Source organism: Rhipicephalus microplus, chromosome 10 (assembly GCF_043290135.1).
Source record: "Rhipicephalus microplus isolate Deutch F79 chromosome 10, USDA_Rmic, whole genome shotgun sequence".
Taxonomy (NCBI): Eukaryota; Metazoa; Arthropoda; class Arachnida; order Ixodida; family Ixodidae; genus Rhipicephalus; species Rhipicephalus microplus.
Genome location: NC_134709.1, coordinates 30,478,789 through 30,505,394, shown reverse-complemented (window position 1 = coordinate 30,505,394; position 26,606 = coordinate 30,478,789). Strand labels below are relative to the sequence as shown.

General features: G+C 50.2%; 1 protein-coding gene and 1 non-coding gene across 2 annotated transcripts in view; one reads left to right on the top strand and one right to left on the bottom strand.

Moving 5' to 3' along the window:
• Positions 1-26,606, bottom strand: part of LOC119180616 (VWFA and cache domain-containing protein 1) — a 73,564-nt gene that overhangs the window by 43,892 nt on the left and 3,066 nt on the right. The window contains exon 2 of the mRNA XM_037431727.2: positions 24,201-24,263. Coding sequence (XP_037287624.2) covers positions 24,201-24,263 — 63 coding nt within the window. The remainder of the gene's footprint in view (positions 1-24,200; positions 24,264-26,606) is intronic.
• On the top strand, positions 16,969-17,095 carry LOC142774909 (U5 spliceosomal RNA). Its single transcript, XR_012886584.1, has one exon. It is a non-coding gene; the product is annotated as a U5 spliceosomal RNA (small nuclear RNA).

Below are 26,606 nucleotides of genomic sequence, written 5' to 3'. Positions count from 1 at the left end.
CAACGAGTGAGCGTTCCATTGAAGCACACACGGGCGGCGGCGGCGGTGGTTCTCTGCAGCATGCGGATGAGTGTCAGCCATGGTGGCTGCTATGAGGGTGCGCGCCACCTGCCTGAAGGCAGATGGAGCGCAGCTGGTTTTCAGGAGGCAGCAGGTCCGCAACTGCTCTTAACAGGAGCCTCAGGTTTGCATTTTCCTGGTCCACACGAGGCTGGGAAGGTACCTTCGCGGGTGGACGAGTCGTGGTAGAGTCGGGGTGCTTGAGACCAGCCGAAGGGCCCCGTTGTTGTACGCCTGTCTGGCCTGGATGGGTCGAGCTGACCGTCATCTTGGATGGTGATCCCACTGCGGCAGCATAGCTCTTGCCCGTGGTCTGCTTCAGCTGAGGACTATCAGTTACACTAGGGCTTGCCCGCAAGACTGCTTGAGCCTCGCGGTGAGGCAGGTAGGTGGGAGCTGATGCCTTGATGGTGGCCAGGCGCCGCTCTCTTTGCCAGAGCTGACAGTCTGCGGAATCAGCTGAATGTGGCCTGCCGCAGTGCAGGCATCTTAATTTGTTGGTGCAGTTGGCGTCTTTCCCATGGTGGCCACCACATCGCAGGCACCGCTCTGGTCCTCGGCAAGTGACGGCGATATGCCCATAGCGTCCGCACCGCCGGCACTGAAGCGGGCGAGGTCGGGATGGCCTCACTTCGAACACCATGCGAAAAAGGCGGACCCGGGTGGGAGGCACGGGAGAGGCGAACCGCAAGACTAGTGATGTCCCTTGTCGCCTGGCTGCAATCACCGGCACATCGGACGACACGGCGGCCAGGAGGGCTTCGTCGGTATAGTCGCCATCGACGCCTTGCACCACGCCACTGCTTTGTGAACGGTCAGCAGGGAGGCGGGCAGTCACGGGTATTCCTGCGAGCTCCGATGTTGCTAGTAGGCGATTCATCCATTCTGGTGTAGATGCGTCTGCTGCCACGATGTTCTTTTTCGTGTTTACTCTCACCTCCTTGACTCCGGGCAGCGCAGAGAGAGCTTGCGCAATGGCAAGACGAGAGGTGCGGTGAAAGGAGGCGCTGGCGTTTGCTGGTCGAAAAAGAATAGTGCCCGAGTCTAGCGACGATGAAGCAGAAGCCGGCATGGTGTGTTCAGTGGCGCGTACCCCTGCAGGAGCGGTCTGAGTCGCAGTGGGCGCATTAGAAGTCCCTGGAGCAACGTGGGCAAGCATAGCCGTCGACTCAGTGGCGGGACGAGGACCAGTGTGGGCAGCGGGTCCTTGAGATGTCGAGGCTCGCTGTCGGCGCTTCTTAGACTTGGAGAGGACGGTCTGAAACTCAGACTGACTGATTTCGTCAGTTGCGTGTGTGACGGCGTCTTCGTGGGCAACCGCATCATTTGACGTTGGGGTAAGACACGCAACTGTGGCACGTTCAGGCGCTACTGCGTGCATCTTCCGCGAGCCACCCTCATCGTCGCTGCCCGACTCGCTAGGACGCGAGCGCTTACGCGTTGACGTAGTATCCATGTCTGCAATATCAGGTTCCTCGTCTAACGGCAGTGGTACGTTCTGCGGATCGGTGACGTTCACGCACAGAATTGACCCGGCATCTTCGAGTTGGGCTGTATGATACGCCGCTACAGCGGTCGAAGATGCTGTGGTGCTAGTGGTAGGGCTGGAGGCCGCCGAGGACGTCAGGCCCCTTGCAGTTGTCTCGACGTCGGCAGCAAGCACCGGTAGGCGAAGTGATGTCGGTTTCTCGCTGACGACTCTGCACAGTTTCTGTGCCTGTTCATGATGCAACCGCACCGCTTTGGCACTGGAGATGAGGTTCCACAGCACGCGGGTGCACGCGACGCTCGCTGAGCGTCTGTGTGACGATGTGGGAACCAGGGAACGCGACGGGCGTTCCAATGGCGTAGCCGAGAATGGAGGGGACTGCTCTGCCATGGTAGTCGGGATGACAGCTGCCCCAGCGACGCGCAGGAGCAGAGGACGCTGTCACAGGGCTCAGGTCACCGAAAGCGGTGGCAGGGATCCAAGGGCATAATCTGTAAAGATTACTCTCCTTGACAAGACTCGAACGGGTATGAGAGTCCGCACAATCTTACAAAAAGAAGAGTGCCATCTTATTTTCCTTCTCAGTCTGCAACTGTATACCCCCCCCCCCCTTCCCGCCCCCGATACCCCACGAAGACTTTCTGCACCTAACGTGGTTCTGCATAGCCCATCTCCAACCAAGTGACCCCTCGTGTGATGACGTCATTATGTGACGTCAAAAGTTTTGGCGATCCCCGACGTCATTAATCATGCCCCACTGCTACTTCACCATGACGCCATCTCTCATCGCGCGACTACTTTTTTTTTAAAGACGATGGTCTTTCTCGGGGACCTTCGATGCTAACATTTTGGTCTGTCTGTCTGCACATTTGTCTGTATGCCCACCCTTAACGGTCAAACGATGAATTTGTTAAGCAATTGTCAAACATTTTTCACTGATCAGCTGTGCATACTCTCCTGAGGTTCTGTTTCTTCAATGCGTATACTCGTTTTTTTTTTCATATCGTGTTTTATTTGCTGTTTGTAATCACTCCTGCAATCACTGCTGCTCAATATGGCAGCCTATGTAAATAATAATAATAATAATAATAATAATAATAATAATAATAATAATAATAATAATAATAGTTTTCGGCCAGTTTGCTACAAAACACAAGTTGGAATAAAAAAAAAGAATCGAGAGGAGGGGAGGGCACTCAAGCCTACACCAGCGACACCTGCAGGCCATGTTCAACGTTTCATTCTCTCTCAGCGGCCTTTTCTGTAACGTAGAGCTTATTATTTTTTTTTCATAGATTTCAATATTACTGAACCTCCCGGGCACTCGCAGCAACCGCGAGCACAAAAAAAAAAAAACGCCACAACAGCGCCCGACGACAATGGGAAGACCACCCAAGGACCGAGAAAGGCGGCCGCGGGTCGCGCACCGGCTCCATTCCCTCTACCCACACTGGCTTCCTTCTCTCTGCGTAGACGGTGAGACCCCTACCAGCGCGTGCACAACGCGCGCGAGGTCTCCTGTTTCGCTTTCAAAAAAAAAAAAAAAACAAATGCGAGCAGCCTCCGTCAGTTGCAGCCAGCCACCGACCGGCGCGACAGTTCACTCAAGTACCCACACCCCCATTTCATACTGCATATCAATTCACGCGACGCCTGCGCAACCCACTTACCGTGCCCCGTCGCTGCAAAGCGAATCCCGTGGACAATGAGTGTCGCCGTGAACAAGGTTTTAATACTTTAGTATACCGGGCTTACCGTGATACCGGGCGTATTGTGATACCAGAATCGAAGTGCGCATGCGCAGATACGTACGTTACGCGTACCGCTTACCGTACGCGCGGTATTTAAGGTAGGGTAGGTGCACGTATAGTGTACGTAAACATGGCGGCGCTCTCGGACGCCCGCTTCGAAGTGATTTTGGCGTAGTTGTTGAAGGATTCACCTTGTTCGCAGCAAACGACTGTTCTAAGTGGCTTCGCTTGCCTTCAGTTAGCTTCGATGACTGAGTATTACGGATAGGTTGGCGTAGTTTTTGAGATAGCTTCCCATTTCGAACGCGCCTAGGCCTAACTACATGATCATTGTAAACAAATCGGCAACGTAGATGTTTTCGCGTTTTGTACATCGTTCATATTTATTTACTTTTGTTATCACAAAAATAAACTTCTAACAATGCTTCGCGCAGCGGCATAGGCAAACATTCTCGTTTTATTTTCATTTTCACTGTTTATCTTATTAACCATGTAATAGGTGGCGCCACCATCCCACTTGGGGGCACGTAAACCACGTAAGCGCTATTTCGCTAAACTATAAGACGCTGCCTACAACGAACGTTTGCTGCACGGTAGCGTCATTCCCTTAACCTACGCTATCACGCTAACGCTAAACTATAACTGTGTACTAACACTACAACGCGCCGCAGCCGGGAAACACGTTCGGCGCAACAATAGGCGAGGAGCGAGAACGCGCGCGAATGCAAGACCGGGCGTTTTTTTTTTTTTTTTTTTCATAGGGGCGAAGCTCCTTAAAGCGGCACCCATTCGTTCCTCGTCGTAGTGCGTAACCAGTCTTACGTTTGGACCTGCAAAGTGGTGCCGGTGGGAGATTTCTCCTGCGCGTTGTTGAACAATAGAAAAAAATTAGCAGCGTGCGCGTTAACTAAAAGCCGAATTATCCTGTCTCTCATTCCCCATTAGCAGCCATTGGCATATACATTGAGCACTATTTGACAGGAAAAGGTTGCTACGTTATACTCGCTGTGCGTAACCTCCTTGGTTTTAGAAAGGTTTAGCGAACGTTGGGCCGCAGTGCCACGAATACAGTGAACTAGTATATACCATGAACTCGAGGTGGTTAAAGGTGGGAAGTACACACGAAGCGCAAGCCGCAAGAAAGTGTGCGTGTGCCCCCTCTCGTTTAGTCCTTAGAATGTCCGCTGGATGGCGGTGCTTCTATATGCGGAATATATGAAGAAAAGATGCGAGATGGTGGTATTGGAATGTTGACTAGATGAACGCACGGACACACAGACAGATGCATGGACGGACGCACGGATGGCTGCACGGACGGATGGACGCATGGACGGGCGCAGGGGCGGATGCATGGACGAACGCAGGGACGGACGCACGAACAGACGCACGCACGGCCGGGCGGATGGACGCACGGGCGGTCACACAGACGGACGCATGGACGGAACAGACGGACGCATGGACGGACAGAAGCAACAACGAATGGACGGACGGATGCTTGGCCCCCTCTCCATCATTTACCCCGTGGATATACTGCCATTTTTTTACCGTGCCGTAACAATTTTACAAAGAACGTAAAGCAGCAACGAAGACTCGCATACATGCTTAATTTGTTTAAAAAGTGGGTGGCAGATTTCGTCGAATTGTTCGCGGAAAACTCGGAAGGCTAGGGAACCAATGATCATCCCCACTGCAGACGGTAGGTCCACCTGGAGGCGCACCGCACAACTAAGCAAATGTGACCATGGCCTCCGAGATGGCGGGCGCCCACCACGCACCCGCCATCTCGGGGGCCATGATGTGACGTCGGTACGAGGACCGCACGCGGAGCACTTCGTAGATGTAAAGGAAAAGGCAGGTCACCTAAAAAACAAATTGAGTAACCAAATTCGAGCTGTTTCTAGCTGTGTGCACTTGAAATATGCAAGCACGGGAAAAAGTGGCGTGCATTAGTCATAGAAAACTGCAACAAAACGTTTACAGCCATATCTCGGAGAAAGAGAAACAATCGGTCAGCTTCTGTGCATCGCGAGATTGTTACGCGGCGAAGTATACAAATAAAATGAGAAGGGGCCGTTGTTACGGGATACAATGCGCCTTCAAAAAAAAAAAAAAAACGCGTTTTCTTTTTCTCTGAATAAGGCAGAAAAAAATTCGAAAAAGAAAAAGTCGAGGGAGCGATCAGAGGCCAACTTCGCCGCTCACAGAGCAATAAGCAGACGTTACACGAAAATCGCTCTGGGCAATCAGGGCAACGACGTTCTCACTTTTCTGGATAGCACACAACGTATCTGTTTTATTCATTCATTTGTTGGGTTTAACGTCCCAAAACCACGATATGATTATGAGAGACGCCGTAGTGGAGGGCTCCGGAAATTTCGACCACCTGGTGTTCTTTAACGTGCACCCAAATCTGAGCACACGGTCCTACAGACAACGTATCGGTCTGTCGCACTGTGGTATACACGGTGAGACATGCATATTTGCAGAAATACATTTCCTTTGTTGTCGTAGTTGTTGAAGGCTTGAACATGTGCGAAGTGAATATGGCTATTGGAAAAAAAAAAAAGAAGAGGGCGGAAGCACGTGCACATCGTGCAAGGCCAGCGATACCCGTGTCTTGGCAAGATACTTTATTGGTCTAATAAAAAATTTGGCGATGCCGTCATTTTGATGTATCGGGGTTTCGATTTCTCTCCGTTTTTTTTTTGTTCAATTTGCTTTACCATAGATTTTTTTGGCTCTTCGAATTTCCCATGTTTCAAACTTCGGCATTCCGGTAATTTGTCATTTTGAATTTTCCGCGTTATGAAATGACACCCATTCCTTGAAGCTGTCCTTATAGGCTAAGCTCTTAAGGTACTTGTCTTCTTTCTTGCCCGGCTTGAAGCGCGCCTGATTGGCGAGACCAGCCGACGTCGCATGCTCTATGCATCTCCCTCAAAGCGTCCGCATTCTTTATTTCTTTTTTCCCAGAATTCCTTCCCGGGTTTCTAAAAGCAACGCGACAAGAGCCCCCCCCCCCCCCCCTCCCTCCTTCTCCACCAAACCTGCAGTTCTATAGTAGGCACAGCGTACAGGCGTGGCGGAGGCTATTCTGCGGACACATTAGCCGCTATTCAAGGCGCGGCGCAGATCAGGCGAGTGCTGTTTTGTTGTTGTTTTTTTTTGCTCTTTAACCATTGCTATTTTATACGAAGTACTCGGGATTCCCAAAATACTTTGCAGCTGTTTGCAAGGGCGGGCCCTTCGGAGTATATTGTGAGTTTAGTATAGGTTCTATATACGCTTACACGTGTATAACGTCAAAAAAAAAAAAAAAATGTCAGCACCACCAGCAGCCATCGCTGTGGCACTTACAAAGAACTTGCATCAGTGCTCCATCCAATAGCGCCTGCTCGTTTTGATGACGTCAAAAGCTTCTCGAAATCAATTTCGGATAGTTTATTTCCTTATAAGTGATGGTAATGGTGATGTCATCATTGGTATTTTAAGAAGACGGTCATAGCCAAGCCGTTATTAAAAATTACCTTGAAAGATGAACAACGAGTAACACCACAGAAAAAGAAAACTGCACATACGAAAAAAGGTCTGTGTGTGAGGGGGGGGGGGGGGGGTCGGAGGAGACGGGTACACGCGCACTAGCCACATAACCGTTCTCAGTCCTGCATATACTACGAATTCCACAAGATAATTAAACACCCCCAATGTTTTCGAACAATTCAACATAACCAGCGTAACCGTTCACACATTCCTTTCGTTGTTTTTTCGTATTTGGTGAAGACCTAACTGGTCACTGCAGCGATTACCAACCGAGAACCTCTATGTAGTCGTAGCGCAAGGCGAGGCTGACATTTAGGCCGCTCTCGCAAATGTATACACCCCGGTACTTCGCAGGCTACAATAAGAACCCCACGCCAAAAACTTTGTTTTCAAACACATCTCTATCATACGCGCTCAGTCGGTAATGAAGAAAACCTCGTGCCACACACAACCCCACCCTTGCCCCGCCGCGGTGGTCTAGTGGCTAAGGTACTCGGCTGCTGACCCGCAGGTCGCGGGTTCAAATCCCGGCTGCGGCGGCTGCATTTCCGATGGAGGCGGAAATGTTGTAGGCCCGTGTACACAGATTTGGGTGCACGTTAAAGAACCCCAGGTGGTCGAAATTTCCGGAGCCCTCCACTACGGCGTCTCTCATAATCATATGGTGGTTTTGGGACGTTAAACCCCACAAATCCAACCCCACCCTTCCTTCCTTTCTTTCTTCCGAAAAATCTGCGCGATGAGTAAATGAACGAGACAAAAAAAAAAGAGGAGAGAGAAAACCCTTTCTTTCCGTTCAGAACAACCTATTCGATGAGTTAATGAGAAGGAGAGCGAAAGAATGAGCGAGAGGGAGAGAGAGAAAGAACGGAGAAACGTGCTGTATATATACTCAATGTCGCTACTAAACGGACGTTACGGCCTCTTAATATCCCCTCCCTCCCTCTCTCCCTCCCTCACTTTACACGTCTCAAGTTCACGATCACGCCGCGAAGCATCACGGCCGACGCCCCGGTCCGAGCGAGCCGAAAGGAAGCCCGAAGAGCTAGCGAGCGCAGCGTTGCGAGAAAAGGCGAGACTTCGTTGTCGGCCCATTAATTACACGCCGGGGGGGAGGGAGGGGGGGGATAGGGGAGGCTGCACACCACCACCGCAGGATTGCCGAGCCCCAAAGCAGCCCCGGCCTTATATAAGAGAGAGAGAAGAAGAAGAAGAAGAAGAAGAGACGCTATATTGCCGAGAACGTATAGAAGGCTCTGCATACCAAGCGCAGAAAGGGTGGGGGGGAGCAACGGGGGTACCGCTTAATTACGACCTCCCGCACCTCCTCTGGCCGTCATTAGGAATTAACGACGAGGCCCGGGCATGGCGCGCTAAATCCTACCACCCTTCTTCGCCCCCTCCCCGAATCGCAACCACCACAACCACCTCCCGCGGGCATTCTGCACGCCGCCTGCGTTGTATTAGCACCTCTCGCTTATATCGCCCGCTGCGGCACGGATTTGTGTTGGACAAAGCGGCATGTCTGTTTGATAGCGTGTGTCGAGAGAGAGAGAGAACCGGGGGAGATTGAACACGTCTTTCCAGGGACGTTGCTAAGAGCCTTCTCGGTCAACGCCGGTGCCAACAGTTTCGCAAAGCTGCTCGCTTTTGATACGGAACGACGAAAGTTCAGTTGTGCCTTGTGCGGACGCTCGGGGTCATCAGGAAAAACAAAAAAACAATGACACACGTACACCAACGCGCACTCAAATAGCGGTGTATATGTAATTTGAAGCCTCACGTTAACGTATCGCGAACGCGTCGTACACGCGCTGGTCAATGAGGTCCGCCGATTCGCCTGACGTCGTGGGGCTTGCGAGCTTCACTCAACATCAGTTTCTCAGAGAAAAGCTGTCCTCCAGAGCCAGTGACAAATACAAAACGGGAAGGGGGAGATCGACCCCCCAAGCCCTCACATCAGTGCGCGTAATCCCACTTCTCATCACCGATTATAACCACTGAGAGCACAACTTGACAGCAGTTTCATTAACAGTGACTACTACGAACAAAAAAAGCAAGAGCAGCCCCCTTCCCGGATAGACTTCAAGCGACATCCTACCCTAAGATGAGCGCGGCTGGATCCGCCCTTGCTCGAAGCCCTTACTTCACCCTGCCACGATGACGATCTTTATTTGGCAGCAGCTTTGAAGCTTGTCTGACGACCCTGTGCCGAATATCCATAAAGCGAACACGGATATAACAAATTATCGGTTATAACGAAGCAGACAAGACCTTCCCCCCTCCTTCCTCCCCGATTTTGCATCGTGTTCTCGTGGAAAGACCTTATTGGTGAAGGAACGAGAAGAGCGGCGGCCATGGGGGGGGGGGGGCAGCGGTATGGCGAACGCTTAGGAAGTGGTGCATGCACATGCGTGCGATGCAGCTGCCTCGAACGGCATTGTACGACGAAACAACAACAGCAGGAGTAAAAGCTGCACGCTCTACGACAGACACCGAATCGACGTCGACGCCGGTTCAAGATCAGAACCCCTACCATACCGCGGCGCTTCTTTTGAGCCTTCACCGTGGAGAAAGAGGGCAGACCGCTAGGAAGGGCAAAAAAAAAAAAAATGAAGGGGGGAGGGGGGTAGTCAACTCCGCGTTCCACCGCCGTCTTTGCGGCGGCAATCACGCGCGACTAATGCGCGCTCCGCGGCGAACCAGCCAGTCGGCGACGAAGAAGCAACGGCCCCCGAACGAAACGACGACGCGCCGGGCAACCAAGCCGCGGCGCGAAAAAAGGAACGGGGGGTGAATCGTGTTTGCTTGAGAGAAGAGAGAGAGCCGACCAATTTTCGCGCACGAGCTTAGTAGCGCTGGGCTGCGGCGCTAAAGGCGTCCGTTCTTTTGTCGACAGAGAGAGGGAGAGGCAGGCAGCAAAGAGTTTTACAACAAAAGGACACGCTCCGACCGAAACGCCGACGTTGCGAGAGAGAGAGAGAGACGAAGCTGCACGTGAACACACGACGCGCGCGCACTCGTTCATCGAGAGGCTTGAACTTACTACAGCGTCCGCAACGTGGCGAACCGGAGGAGTTGGCTGAGAGCGCGGAGGAACATGCGCCTCGCAAAAAAGAAAAAAAAAAAGGGGGAAGGAAAGAAAGGGACGGCAGACGCGGGCGGTTGGGATTCGCAGACGTAAAGGCGATGCCGAGGGATGCAGACACAAACCACACGCACGGCCACTTTTTTTCTATTTTATTTCGTCACGATATCACGGCGCATGCGCCGCCCTTCCTCCCTCCCCCCCCCCCCCTGGTGGAAAGGTGGGGAAACACCTCTAGATCTCGGAGGCTTTCGTTCAGGCAATATCCCGGCCCCTACTGAAACAGCAGCGGGCAGCACAGAAAAATGAAAAAGGCGGATTTATTATTCTTCCTTCTTTATTGCGTCGGATTCGGAGAGAAAAAGGACGCCGCCGAATGATGAATGAATAATATATATATATATATATATATATATATATATATATATATATATATATATATATATATATATATATATATATATATATATATATATATATATCACGTTCGTGAGTAAAGACTTACGCGGACGACGAGAGCACCTGCCCGATTCCTTAGCAAACGGAGCGATCCCCGGCGTTTTCTGAGAGAGATAATAGGCGTGCACGGGGCTATACCACCCGCGAAGCGCATCGGCCTGGAGATCGAATCCCCAAATTCGTGCTTCGATCGTTGTGCGTAATAGCCAATCACGCAAACAGCGCGCCACCTGCCCATCGTTTAGGACTAACAGAGGCGCTATGATCCCCCCACTCTCTCTCTCTCTCTCGGGCGTCTGATCAGCTGCCGTTTGAGCCACCGGGGCGTTTTATTGGAACCGCGCGCATTTGGCGAAATATAGTAAGACATTTAACTATTTATTACGGCGAATGCTTTGATGCGAGAAAAGACGAGCGCTACAATGCACGGGAAACAAAATTAGAGGCGCACAGATATCAAAGTTAACAACAAATACCACCTCATGAAGAACCTTTGAAGTTTAATAAGAAATACATACCAGTAGTGAGTGCGTTGATTTTACAACGTTATGATCAACCACTATAGCGACTACATGCGCCCTTACTTGACGCTTGCAAGCCACGCCACCTGACACATATATCCCCACCCCTTTGTGTCCTTCTAGTCTCTGTGTCGCCGTTCTGTTCTCGCGCTGTAACTATCATCTCCACACCCAATCTTACTTATCCAGCGATTAAGCGTAGCCCGCAATTTCGCGTGCACCGAACGGCACAGCACACATACCCGCTACTAAATGCACTTCACTGAAAGCGCTGCGTTACCTAAAACAAACCAAAGGAAAAAAAAAAACATGGCGGCTGTAGAAAAGCTAATATGCGATGGCGTAATAAGAACAACGGCAGCCATTCAAGAGTTGTCAACAACTCAAGTAATGGAGCGGAAAAAATGTCGCGGTTTAGAGCACGTTCAAGGCTCGTCGAGACTAACGCGGATATAACGAATCGTCGGCTATGGCGAACCAAATACCGGATTTGGTTGTTCCCGCTCCGTATGAGTGGACATTTCTTGTTTCTATAACGAAACCAAAAGTGCGACAGTCGCTACAATATTCGCTATAACGAACAAATAATTCGCCCCGTACTGTAAACGTATAGCATAAAGGCGGGACAATTTTGTCAAATGAACATTTTTTTTTTCTGTTGTAACTCCCCCTTGTCGCGTTCCGATCAATTCAGCTTAAACTTCCACAAAAAGAAAAAAAAAGCAAGGACTATTTCGTTTATGGGGTAGACCACATTTCAATAGATGTGGGAATGTTTTTGGAACGGATACGCAAGACGCTTGTTTGCCAAGGTAACGTCAAAAGCTGCGACTGAATCAGCCAACAAGCCCCGTGGAGTAACGTGGGCGTAGCACACACACAAAAAAGGGGAGAGAGAGAGCCCGGGGCGAGACAACCGCAGCGAACGAGGCGAAGTCCGGAACATAAACTAGAGCCTCACTGGCACCGCCTGTTCGCTCAACACTAAAACCCCAACCATACATCGCTGGCATCTACCTGGAATACGAATGACGAAACTATACGCAACGGGCTCAGGGATCCGCGACCAGCACGCAGGGAGCGACACGAGAAGAGGTATACAATAAATATTCCCCACCCCGGTCAAAAGCAGCAAAGGATGCGAAGGCGAGCCGGCGGCCCGCCTGAAAAGACCGGCGACGAATTCGCCACACGGCCAAACACCGGGCACCGCACAAAGACTACGGTTGTGTTCCTCTTTTCTCTTCTTCGGATGTGCCTCTCATCGTCTTCTTCCCCACCCGTCTTTCAAAATGCACAGTCCCCCCCCCCCTTCCATTCTCCTCTTCTTAGGACGCGGCGGTCAAAGACGCGGAGGCGCTGAAGACATCAAAGAACCCCGCCTTCTTGCGCTTCTGCCTCTTGGTTAAGACGGGTGAAAAAAATAAAGAACGACTATAGCCCTAACATGAAGGAAGAAGACAAAAAAAAAGAGAGAGAGAGAGAATACGCGCGCTGCATGCCGCCCCGTTCAAAACTAAAAGCTTTTCGGTCTCTCCTCTTTCGTTCAGTTCGGTCCAGAACGCACGAAGCCGTGAAGAGAAGGGGGGGAAGAGGGGGCGATAGAAGCCCAGAGCACGGCTTCTCGGAGACCGGCAAGTTAAAGTAGAGGAAGAAAAGGCGTCGTAAAGATGCAGAACCAGACCTCCACACCTTTACATTAGTATTTTGATTCCTCCAGCTGTTTCCTTTTTTTTTTGTCTTTGGAAGAGAGGACAAGATGAGCCCCCTCTCCCCCACACCACTTCCTCTTCACTCCACACACACACACACACACACACACACACACACACACACACACACACACACACACACACACACACACACACACACACACACACACACACACGCTTCAAACAACTTCTCGCCCGAAAACACGTTCCCCCTTTCCTATATCGACAACTGCGCCACCTAGCTCCTATCGCATTTAAGCTCCCCGCGGAATTCATCCTCACCCCCAACGCTCCGCTCCCACCAAGCCCTTCTTTTCCGATGAGGGAGGAGGAAGGGAAGTTTGAAAGTTCGAATCCGCAGCGAACGCAATCCAACATAAAGCATCCGCTGCTCTCTCTCTCTCACTCACTCGAACACCGCACACACACACAGTTCTCAATGCACAAAGCAACACTAAACTCTCTGCCATTACCCTCTCTCTCCCATTGCCTCACAATCTCGAAGGTGTTCGCCGGAGGTCGAGCCCTCTGCGCCACACCCTCCCCCCATATACCGGTCTTCACGCGATATGGGCGGCACAGAGCGCAAGCCCCCTCTCCCACCTAATGGTACAGTGCAAGGTGGGGTGGAGGGTTGCTGGAACTGTGTTCAAGTAGACGGGTCCGACGCGGCCGCCGGACATGCCCTGCCGCCGCTGTCAAGAGTTATGAAGGAAGCGCCGAGAAAGGGGGGGCCTCTTGAGGTTCGTGTACGGAGGTGCGAAATTCGGGCGAGGAGGAAAATAGGACCGGGAAGATGAAGAAGGCTGCAGCAGCGCACGAGAAATGAAACACCGCTTGGTGAGAAGCGTACGGGGGGAGGGGAGGGGTCAACGTGGCTCCCTCATCTTCCTCTCCTTGCTCGGGCGCACCGTCCGGCTTCTTCGGAAAGCGAATCGTGAGAGGATATCATTTACGAGCAGCTACACAACTTCTCTCCTGGAGGGCGTGTACAAGCGGACCCGTGTTTTCTAAGCGGCAACGGAAGTCATAAAGAATTGAGAGGGGTAAGAAAAGACGCAGTTTCGGTTTGGAAAAAGGGAGGGGAAAAAAAAAGCAATTGGCTTCACTCTAGTCGAACAAGGCAAGGAGAAAAAAGAGAAAAAAAAAAAAAACTGGCCACGAGAGGAGTTTGAGAGCAAATTCCTTCGTGTTGCCCATTTTTCTTTTGTAGCCCGGAACTGCGGGCGGAGTTCGCCTGAGTGGGCAATGAAACCGAACGCAGCGCTCATGCGGAGACACCAGCTAATATTCAGTAAATACATGCAGCGCAGTGGGAGACCAAATAGTGACAAACGCTTTCGTAGTGATGTCAAATCATCAATCGAGGAACGTGGCTAAGGTCATCCTTCTATGCAACGTCATCATCAGCCTAACCACGTCCACTGCAGGGCGTAGTTAGGCTGATGTTCCGCCAATCGCACATGTTCCGCCGATCAACCCTGTGCTTTCTGCTGCAACGCTATACCCGCAAACTTCTTCATTTCATCTGCCCACCTCATTGCATGCCTCTCTCTCACGCGTTAACCTCCCACATGCCATGTATATGCATACAATAACGTACAATCTATGTCGTCAGAGCCAAATGTCTAGAAGCCACGAGGTATTATTCCAGCAGCAATTTGCCACTGCATTCGGTCGAACTGCACAGTACAAGTTGGTGCATTATAGAACAAGTCGTAAATCTAAATTTCAGGACTGCCTACCTTAGACCGCTGACTGTAGAATGTACGCACCCGTACCCTAGTCCCAAACGTGTATACGCCACGGCGACAATATATAGTCGATCGACCTTTCTCACAGCTTCGAGCCTCTCCATCCTCCACTGAAGATAGTTATAGCGATAGTTATAGATAGATAGTATAAGATAGTTATAGACAAGAAGGACACGAAAGACACGTCTCTGTGTCGTCGTTTTGTTCTCGCACTATAACTATCGTCATGCCATACCAACTATAGCCCAAGCTGCCACACCTCGACTGAACTCCAGCTTCGTTTGTAACCGCCAACGCTCGTGTCTTTCTTTTCAGGCATCGTCAGATATGCGCAAGCGCGCGTTCAGTTGCTGCATGGAAGCCATGGTGTTTTTAGTTAGAGAGTTGGACTGCAGTTCCGAGGGTCACGGGTTCGAATCCGGGACGCGTTTCGACGGAGGCAAAATGTTAAATGTGCACGTGCTTAAAATTTAGATGCACATTAAAAAGTCCCTATACTTGGTCGCAGTTTCAAAAGCCCTCCACCACATGGTGCCCCTCGTATAATCAAACCGTAATTTTTTTCACGCAAGACCTCTCGGCAATGATGGCGAAATGCCGGTGTAAATAAGGAAATGACCGGGGTGTCGTGGGCACGCAAGTTCGACAAATAAGCGGTGTTATAAGGGCGAACTTCAGTAATACTTGCTGGAAACCTATTTGGTCATGGCTAGTTCACATATGTGAAAGAGCGCAGACGTACATTAGACACAGGAGAGAGTTCTCTTCTGTGTCAAAGAAGAGACATGACAGACAGGTGCCCCGAGTCTTCGTGTATTGTCACGTTTGCACTGTTATATAGCAACGGGCGGACGAGAGCGACGAAGAGGACAAGGAGGAAGACGAGGTAGGGCGCCATCTTGTCCGCCACCGAGTTTATTCTGCGTGTCTACCCCGGTAAACTTATTTTTCCCGTAACAATATGTCCACAAGACATAAGGTTGTCTCACAGGGTTGAACCAAACGGATACAAAACTTTAAAAAATACCCACCCAAGCATTCCGTACAAATGATTAACCAGCGAAAGCTAAAACGTGCGGCCCCGGTGTCTAGCAGTGGGTTCAACCCGGCGTGGCACTGGAGCGTTTGACAATAACTGGTTACATGTTCGTGCTTCTAATAAGACTGAAACACCTTTTCGCTCGGTTTTACCACAGTGTTTATTTCACATGTCGCACATTGTGTCTCGCATGATCGCGTTCATAGAGGAATGTAATGAGCAGTTAAATGCGTTTCGCCATGCGTTAATCACACATGGTTGTTCTCAAACCACAGGCGGTCTCGGACGTCACAGCCGAAGCCAATGTGCCGTTAGAGAAACTCCCGCCGAAAGCTCCCGGAATCATCACATTGACGCCGGAACGCTGCGTTTTTTGCAAGCGTCCGACATCGCGAGCCAACTCGGCGGGGAGGCCTCGGGAGAAACTGTTGCACGGGGGCTCGGGCGCCATAGGCTGCGACGACGTCACTCACGGCACAGCCAATGGCACGCGCGCTTGGAAACGACGTAACTGATAACGCAGCCAATGGAGGCAGTTCATGAACGGATTTTCGTTTCTCCTAGCCATATACAGCTTTCGCTGTAAAAAAAAAAAAAACAAAAAAAAAACATGAGCCGTCTATCTGCGCGCTTCGCTGCAAATGTCGTCGAAAGACGACAGTCTTCTGCAGGAGCTTGTGCAGAACCCAGAAAAACATCCCAGTACCACTGACAGGTGGCAGCACCATATAGTCGGCAAAGGGAATTTTCGTGCATAGCGCCGCATTTTCGGCGCAGCATCAAGAAACACTACAGTCTTTAGAAAAAACGCATCTACGTATCTTCTAGTAAAGCAACACACCCCCTAATACTTGCGCATTGATGTTGCGCCTCGGGTATGCGCGAGATTCGCTTTTTGATCGACAACGTTCACAAGTGTGAACGCATCCACCAGTTCCAAGATGGCCGGGGCGCTCAGCAAATGCTTAAAAACTTTGGCCGGATGGCTGAATCGCGTGACAGGAAGACGGACCAACATTTTTCTGCGTACGAGCATCCCAAGAAAGACTATCGCCTTTACAAAAAAAGTATAGCAAGCACTCGCGCGGTTCGCGCCATCGGGAGGATATGCATTCTCTTGTCGCACCGTATACAAGTCGTGAGCCGAGACCCGCTGCGAAGGAGCAAAGAGGGAAGGAAAAAAAAAAGAACACCGGATAGCAGAGGCACAAAAAAAGAATAAAAGAAAAAGCAGGCTGTCCGAAAAGACGCGCGAAGCTCTTCTATTCGCGGTAAGCTCAGGTGGACCGGTGTGTGCCCTTTTTGTACGTCGCGCGGGCGGGAAAGAGCTCTATTCAAAGGAAGACGGGCGATATGCTGCGGTTCGCCGCAGCCCGCTTGAATAGAACGCCGTGGGATCCAAACGACACGCCGCCGCCCCCCCCCCCCCCCCAAAAAAAAAAACTCTCCTCGCACAACCCCCGATGCGTGGCTAATGCAGCGAGGGATATCTAGCCTGCGAGTGTATGCCCGAACGCTGGCGAGTGGCCGCAGGCATAGAGTTTCCTACAATACTTACTAGAGCGTCCTTTCTCAGCTAGTCGAATCAATCTTTCGCCTTTTACTAAAGATTGCCGTGGGGAAGGACCACTAAATGAGCCTATAGGCAAATTTTTGAAAGACCAAACAGTGTTAAAACTGCTACAAAGGCTGTTCTAGACTTTAGGGTACTATGCTAAGTGGCTACTGTACATACGCACCACCTCTTCTTGTCCCCATCATCACCCTTCATCCCTCTTTCCTTCCCCTTTCCCTTATCCCCTGTGTAGAGTAGCAGGCTAGAGCGAACTAGCTCAGGCCGACCTCTCTGCCTTCTAATAAATTCTCACTCACACACTCATTGCTAGAGGTATGGGAGTTGCGACGCACGGTGCTTCAACGAGCATGGGAATGATGATGGGTAGTACCAGAGTCCTTCAATACTTCAAAAGCATTGAAGGACTCTGGTAGTACACACATATTTGTCTAATCTTCGTACTTCTGGCCTGCCTTTGGCTCCGTGTGTGTTCGTGTGGCTTAGAGCTTTATTTGTTACAAAACAAAAATCAGCAAATGTTCAGCGATTTCGCTTTACCACCCTATTTTTTTTTTAGACTTACCTTTCCAAATTGGGTCGGGAAGTTCGAAAGTGTTTGAATCTTTATTTCAAAACAAAAACCGAAACCAGCAGTAAACGAAGCCGCAAGTACGATTCGCCGCCCGCAAGTACGAAGACTAGGCAAATGTGTGTACTACCCACCATTCCCATGGTCGCTGAACGATCGCAGCGCCAGAGTGCCCTGTAGTCAATTTTGAGAAACTCTACGGCCGCAGGTTCATCGGGACGGCGCTGTCGTCGTCTTAAGCATCGGGTGTGCCTTAATCGGTTCGTGTCCGCGCAAATTCGGCGCGTTTCTGGCCGTCGCGTAACGGAAAGGCGATCTCTGTGAAGCTAGAAACAACGTAAGCATTTCTAGAGAGAATAAATGAGGATATTTTTTTTTTACTCGAAATGGGTCAGATCCAGAACCGAAACGATCCCAAATAAGGCTGTATTGGCACATAAACGCTATTAACTTTCCTCTAAAACGATAAATTACTAACAATTAGTATGAATTTATTATTACTGCTTTAGAGGAAAGTTGAGAGTTATGTATGTGCCAGTACAGTCTTGTTTGATATAGTTTCAATTTTGGATTTGACCCCATTTCAAAAAAGAAAGGCTCCTCGAGTTACTACACGAGCCTTATGCAACGATAGTAGTAACCTGCAAGCACGCAGGGGCCCGTCGTTGATTAAGTGTTTCCTAATGTATACTTCCTTAGACCAACGCCTCAGATGCCCCACCAAAGACCAAATGTGACTGCGGGCATCAAATTGAAGGATGCCACCACCATTTATGTATGTTCGTACGTGTACACAAAACTGGTTTATTTCTTCTTTTGAGGGGTGAGTGGGGTGGGGGAGGGCTGAACGTCCCCAATATCATCATCATCACCACCCCCTCTCCGACCACGGTCGCCGAATTTTCCAACTCCGTGACGGTCACGAAATACTTCCACGCGCAACTTCAAGCTCCCCGAAAGAAAGTAAGAAAAACAAAAAAAGTACAGGCTCGAGTGAGACAGATTCAACGTTCTCTAAAGCGTGAAATGACATTCCCGCGGCCCGGCTCGCGATGGAAGAAGCTTCACGGCCATTCCCGCGAGACGCAACGCCATTCAAGGCGAGCGAACAAGGGCGTTCGTTCAGGAGGCGGGACTCGAACCGGCACTCTATCGCGCCCGTGTACATTCAACATTCGAACAAGGCAGGCAGTTCGCGCATTCGTTCAGCAAGCGGAGACAACACGGACGTTCCTTGTGCACGAAGCGAGCGAGGGGGGATTCGAACCGGCGGCCTATCTCGCGCGTGCGCGGACTGACTAGACAAACTCCGCAAGACGCTTGCGTTTCTTTTTTTTTCTGTTTTATTCTGCCCATGACGTCCCGTCACACACTACACACACCTATACATAAAACGTGGCAGGTACCCAAGAGGGCACACAGAGCGTTCTCTTGTATTTCCCCGCAGCGGTCGAGGAGGCTACGCGCTACAGATAACGCCACGCAGCCAGCTCTCAACGGAGACCGTAGGCGAGATAGCATCGACATGAAACCCACCCTCCCGGCAACCTCAACTTGTTGAACGAACAGCGTTGTTGAAACGACCCGCGTAAAAGGTTGAGATGCACGGAGGGGAATGGAATGGCTTCGGAGTCGAGAAAAGGAAAAGCGTATACCGTACAGGCAAGCGCGACTTGCGCTACGAACGTGAGAGACGAATCCGGAACGGCGAAGCCGTCGAGAGAGAACAGTGAGTCGACGTGCTCCGTCTCTTTTGCGGTGTGCGAGCGTAAAGGCTGGTGTGTATGCGTTTACGTGGACGCACGCACGCACGAACACGCGCACACACGCTGCGCATAACTGCAAGAACACGGGGTGTGTGTGTGTGTGTGGAAGGCGAGAGAGCATTTGGGAGTCCAACGACAGCAGGTCCCAAGCGCGACCAGCATCCAAATGAATAGCCGCTTTGTTTCAGGGCAGAAACCGCTAGCCGCCGCAACCAGTGCGTCTCTCCTGTCAACGTTTCTTTCTTTTTTTCTTTTTTTTTTCTCTCTCAGCGAGCAGCACCAACCGTAGAAGGCAGGCAACAGTCGAGGAGGCCAGGAGAAGAACGTCCGTTCTCGAATGAAGCAAAGGGCGCGACCGCGAAACAAGGGGGGGCTAAGTCTTCCAGAGAGGGGGACCGCAAATCGTCGCCCGTCTAGGGCAGTATATTGTACGAGAGGACCGCAGCTTTGAAGAACTCGTCGTTGCGGTCGCACGGCACGGAGGCGAAATTTCGGGGCAGCACCGTGCAGCTGCCTGCCAGCACTTTATCTGCCCCGACTCTACGGAGTTCTTTCTCTCTGGAAAAAGGTAAATACGCCGGCGGCAGCGCGGCCAGCGGTTTCGTCGTGGAGACTCGAAATGAGTTGGCGCTGCGGTGTTTCCTGGGGTTGTACAGCACTCGGGAAACTACAGTCCCACCGGAAAACGCCGCCTACACAGAGGACGAGGCTCTGTTTGCACGAACGCGATCGGGTTATGACCTGACCGGCCTAATCGAAAAAGCTCGCGTTCACAAGCATCATCTTCGCGTTAACAAGCATCATCTTCGAGTGGTTTGAACAGACAAAACCACATTGTCATAGGCACGTGAACAGGGGGAGCAACCCCCCCGGGGACTCGCTCACTAGATTCGGCGCGACCAGTTGTGCCCCGCGACCTCCGACGACAGCGCAGCTCTGGCCGACTGGCTCGCCCTACGCCATCTCCTGACGCCGACAAGAGCTCTCGCCGAGTGGTGCCCCGTCCTCGGACTCCTGCGACCGCGTCGATCTTTCCTATCTTCTTACTTCCGTATGTGGCTGTCCCTGCACCTCGCTCTCTCCTTCCTTTCAACTCCATACATTTTAATTCTATCCTTTTAATCCCTCCTCCTTACCCCCGCCCCTCGTGAGCTACTGTTGAGGTGTCTTCCCCGTGAGAGACAGTAACGGAGCTTACTTTGTTCTTTTCATTTAAGAATCACTAACTACCCCCCCCCCCTTTAATCTCCTATGGGAGGGGGCGAGGTGGATGAATTAATATTTTGTTCAAACTGACATTCCGTAGGATAGAGCCCCTATTCCAGGGCCCCACCGACTCGAGCGGGCTCACTCGGCCTGGTCCCAAGTTACCCGCTGGCTTCCCAGGTCCTGCCGGGTGAGGCGCAGCCACCTCCCACGTCCTTTCCCACCCGTCGGTAACAAGCTGGCGCCTTTCACCCCTTCCACACGCAACCAACCTTTGCGAATAATACAGCCCCGTTTGTAGTTCAGCACGCATGATTAATTTAAGGTCACGCAGGTGTTTAAGGTCAACGCCAGCCGAGGATCTCAAGAACTGCTTACGTGCCCCTTCGTTGCCCGCGAAAAGACGGGGACCAGAGACAGACCACTACAACGAGAACGTCATCACTCCATTTATGCAAGCATTGCGAAGCTTAGTTTCTTTTGGACTGGACAATAGAGGTAGGAGGTGTGCGATACAGTGAACGTTGTCTCCTTCCCTGCTCCCTCCCTCCCTCCTACCGGAGGACCCTCTACCCGCCTATGCACACTGCAGAATCAGCTTCGACGACGCCTCGTACTATCGCGCCAGCCGTACAACAGTTCGCACGGCGGCAAATGGAGGACCACGCGCGCTCTAATCAGCAGGACCATAAAGTCTGCCCAGAGTCCCCCCTCCCTCCTCGTAAGAAGGGTAAACATCGCCGGCACCTTGTCGTAAAGCAACACTGCCCTTCACTTTAAGCCCACAAAGGGACGCCGCAAATGACAACTGTGCCTCGCGAGTTGAACAGACCACGAAGAAGAACGATACGCCGCTGCGCTGCGCCCTTGTAAATAGTGCACTTCCGGGAGGGGGGGTCCCGTAACAGTCTAGTCCCGTGGTCTGTGTGAGCAGCAACGCTCGCTTTATCACTTCAACGGACGACGCCTCCGACGTCGCCGCCGGTAAAGCACGCCCACGTCTCGAGGAGGCTCGGGCGTGAACAAAACGCGACCGAGGCCCGCCACCGTTTTTTCAATCTTCCGTGTATTGGGCATTCGACGAATAGCGGTGCACTTAAAGGTCGTCCGGCGCTTATATACAACTCGACCTCACTCATTAAATCAGTTGTTTTTAATAGTCATTTCCTGTGCAACTGATTACCGAATCACAGCTTCACAAGCCAGCAGCGGCAAAACTCGGACGTACCGCACCTATAGGCCCACGGAATGCCATCAGAATCAAAAGGGCACTAAATGTTTAAACTGATAAACCGCTATAGGCTCATTTGTTAGAATAAAAATAAATAAATAAAAATGTCAGAGCTCCATTCTCGAATATCGCGGTCAATTTTATTATTTTATATTCACATTATATTCAGAACTACAACGGCAAAACAATGCATTGTTATCGTTCCCAACTTTTCATCGACATCACGAAACAGATTAATCTATCGCTCACATTTATTAAAAAAGCATTCACCTGAACGTGCATGTACAGGTTTTGCTTTTTTTTCTTTCTTTTTTTCGCATGGTCCCATTATGAACGAGTTAGCTGACGGTGCGGGCTGGTCAATTTCTTCGTTCGCGGAGAGCCGGTTGTTCCGATCGATGATTCCGCATTAAAAATATTGTGGTATTCATCCCACCATTTAACAACTTCAGCTCATGCAGGAGCCGGCAACATCGGAATGAATGGGAATTCCGACCTAATGTGCGCAGTCCTCCCCCCTTTACCCTCTAGCGTAGTATTATCGATTTTCTCCCGGTTCCTCTCAATGACAGCCTCTACGGTTGCGCTTCCGGCGAGGGAACACACACAAACGCTAAAACACAGGTGACGCAGCCGAGGTGTTCCGACGAACCGCGGCAAGCAACACCGCGCTATCGCTGCCATCATGCCTCCACCATGGTGTTCGGCCTTTCTCAAAAGCTATACTCCCCGCACTTGCGAAACAACAAAATGCGTTGTTGCCCTTGGAAGAAAAAGAAAGTACATGCGATCACACTGCGCGCGCAAGAAAGGGACCGGCCGGCTTCCGCTCAAACACAAATTCCCAGCGTTCCACAAGAAACCGAACGAATTTCGTGAGCACCGCGAGAGGAGAGAGGGGTGGATAATGCCGGAACGAACTCGGAGGCAGTAGCTCGGCCAACAGCCGTCTACGCAGGCAGCAAAAAAAGAAAGAAAAGAAAGAAACAATGACTGAACGAAGAGAACTAACAAATTGCCGAAAAAAAAAGCAGAAAGGACTGGGGGATGTGACGAAGAAGGCAGGGGAAGACTTCATCATCCGCACCACACAGACACACACACGGGCAGAAAGGGAACCCCGTGTTGTCAAGAGACCCCGGGCAGAAGAGGGGGAGGTATCAACGCCGACGCTGAGCAGGCAGTCACCGTTGGCACCCCTCCTCTCCCAAAATTACGGGGTGCCCGTCGCCCCGCCAGCCATTCTCCCCCGACTCCGCCAAGAAGACGAGCGCAGTTTCTCCAGGGCGGGATGAAGTAGAAGGAGCGAGCGAGAAATAAAGAAAGGAGACAGCTACGCCGCCGCTGCGTCTGCCACGCGCGCACGAGGTGGATATATATTTTTCCCAGCTGTGCGGGCCACACGGACCCTCGACAGGGTTTGGACGACGAAGTAAGTATCCAACACGTCCACCACAGAGACACACACCCAGTATAACCTCCCTCCCAGCACACACCCAACGCAACCGACGCTGCACCCGTTTTCTTTTTTTACTACTACCAAGCAACGCGAACAGCCACCGCCAGGGAAGCTCAGGCCGGTCCACCGCCGCCTACACACATGAAATGATGACCCGCTACGATGGAAGCCGCCAAAAACGGGTGTGCACCGCGTGATCGGGTGTAATCGTGCGCGTGGGAGTCCACCGACCAGGACGAAGCAACAGAAATACGCCGGCCGCCACAGACGTCATCATGACATCCGTAATGGCTATCAGCAGCCTGCCCAGAGCACTTCCGTGAAGGAACCCAACACCGTTAAAATAACGTGCACCTACAAAAAGACCCCCTGAAAGGAGCGCTCCCCCCCCCCCCTCCCACATGCCCCTATTCAGGATGAAGTGCTACCAACAGGATAAACTGTCCGAATATGACCTGGGGTTTTACACTCCCAAAACCATGACATGATTATCAAAGACGCGGCAGTGGTGGGCTCTGGAAATTTGGCTATCTGGTGTTCTTTAACGTGCCCTAACATCACACAGTACATGGGCCTCTTATCGTTGCACCCCCATCGAAATGCGATCGCAAAGGCCGGAATCGAACCTGCGCCCCTTTGGGTCGGCAGCTGAGCACCATAGCCACCGTTCCACTCGGGCAAGCGAGGATTAACTGTCTTGAAAGGTGCTCGTTACGAGAGCTCTTGCACTGCTTCACTCTTGTACGATGCCCTGTAAGTTGTTTACAGCCTTTCCTTTGGTAATGTGTACTGTGCAAGAAACGGGCCGCATATTGCATGTTTGGAAATATCCACAACACTGCACTAAAGTGCTTTAACAGCGCACGGAAGCAGCATACACTGCGTAACTGCTTTTACCAAAGCACAGGCCCCACACTTTTCGATTTTCGCGTGGGACCGTTCATTCACTGGGAGAAACAACAGGAATCGGGATCGACTTACCTCATCAAGCTGCTTGGCTGCATCAAAGTTGTCAGTGGTGAACGGCAGCTCGTCATAGATTCCCTGCACAGAGAAGGGACACATGAACAATCACAAGCCATTTTCAATGTACTTGATGGACGACCTGCCACAGACATGTCCGTTATGATGGTTGATCCATAAAAAGGCAGTTAAGAGTCACAATGAACATAATGAACAGCCCTTAATGCTTGTCACTCTGCTAGAAAGAAAACCAAGAAATGGAACGTACCACGCTTTGCATCAATGCCATTTGGACACTAAAGTGCTACAAATGCAAACCGCCTATTCTTCATATGATTTCCAAAGATGTGCACAAAGCACCTTCAGTATCTCAATGTAAGCATTCAATAGAGCATGGCCACCAGTAGGAAGGCCAGCAAGTTCAACAATAATGACAGCACAATTTTTATTGTAACCGAACTTCGATAGAAGTAAACAAAATGATTTCTATCGAACACCTGTATGCGACCTATATACGTGCTTAGTAAGCGAGAGAAAACACGAAAAGAAAATACAGGTAGCGACACTACCACCCCAATCACTGTGACAGCATTAATTTCAATGGCACTTACTATGTCCTACATAGTACCCGATCGATAAAAAAAAAGAGGCACCTTTTCCTCTCACAGACATAATATTTCAAGCTTCAGAAATTTTTGATAGACCAACGCAGCGAAAACACAGAAAGACAGTTTGAAATCTACGACGCCACAGTTGGAGATTTTGGCAGGCAACCTTGACAAAAAGTTTTCAGAGTATAATTCATCATTCTAATGTAACCTATTGTTTTCCTTGCATTGAACATTGATTAAATGCATTGTGTTCTGAAGAGGGTGAGTCTGTCAAAGTTTACTGATTACACTCAAACAGAGGTTAGCATTGATGCGGAGAGGAGTCACACAAAGAATGCGCAAAGTACCACTAAATAATAAAGCGTGCTTAGAAAGAAATTTCATTATGATGACCCCGAAGTCAGATCAACACATTTCTTGGCAAAGCTTCGGTACTTTACCACATACACGAGATTTCATGAAAAACAACTTTCCAATGACAAATCTGCATGTTGTAACATGACACGTTATGTAACTCATTTCCATGTGTTTTTCATTTATGCATATTAAAAAAGTTGCACCTGCTAAAGTGGCTGATGACCACAGTACGATCAATAATAGCTGCGTGTATATAAACATAGAAGATGCAGGCAAACTTTGTTATATCAATAAACACTGCAGATAGTAGGCAACAAGCACGGGAGACATGGACATGAACTTCAATAAATTGCATTGAGTAACTCGCAAACAATATTATGTAGTGTACTCCGCGTGAAAATGTGAGCAACCCAACACGCATTAGTACTACCAAGAAAAAAAAACACTATCCATAAGCTCACTTTGACTTTACCCACTGTCGTCAAATCGATAGCTTAAAAAAACTATGTACACGGGGAAGCCAGGGTTCCACAGGAAGACTGAAATGTTTTTTTTTTTCATGCGGATTTGAACATTCAATGAAGCAAAACGGAAGGGCGACCTAGTTGGTACTTATGCGTATTCATGTATTGAAAGCAGATTGTGGATTAAAGGCATGTATTATTCACTACCGATAGGGCATCTTTTTGCATAAGTCACCAATCATTGGCCACATATGCCGATTTTAATGTCCCAATACCACGATGCGATTCCGAGAGAGGACGTAGTGAAGGGCTCTGGAAATTTTTACCATCTGGTGTCCTTCAACATGAACTGACATCACACTATACAAGCACCTCCACATTTCGCCTCCATTGAAATGCGACCATCGTGGCTGGGATCAAACTCGTGCTTTTCGGGTCAGCAACCGAGCACCTTAGCCACTGATCCACCGCAGTGGACAGATATATATATGTCTGCCAAAGAAGTGACACTGCTGGAGGTCAAGGGATAGTTGGAGGGGAAGCACATGCCTATATCTCTTCTGCATTCAGTTTGACTAATGGTGCACATGAGCAGGTAATTTGTGAGGATCGGGTTTTGGTACATATTTGCCAATGATGCAATAAAGCCTTGAACTGTGAGTGTTCTTTCTTGCAATGTTGTGCCCTCTCATGTCCCTGTCTCATCAGCACTTTTAATACATAAGCATGATTTGTTAGACAGAATATTAATGTGAACTAATAGACAATAATGCCAAGGAAAGTATGGAGGATGTTATTGGAAGTGATTGTAATGTAAATGTGAAGAAATAAAAGTGGACGAAAAGATAACTTGCCACAGGCAAGTTAAACTTTTCGTCCATTTTGTTTCTTCACATTCCACTTTTGTTTATTCATACTTACATTACAATTACATCCAATAACATCCCTTACACTTTCGCTGGCATTATTTTGTGTGTTAGTTCTCATTAACA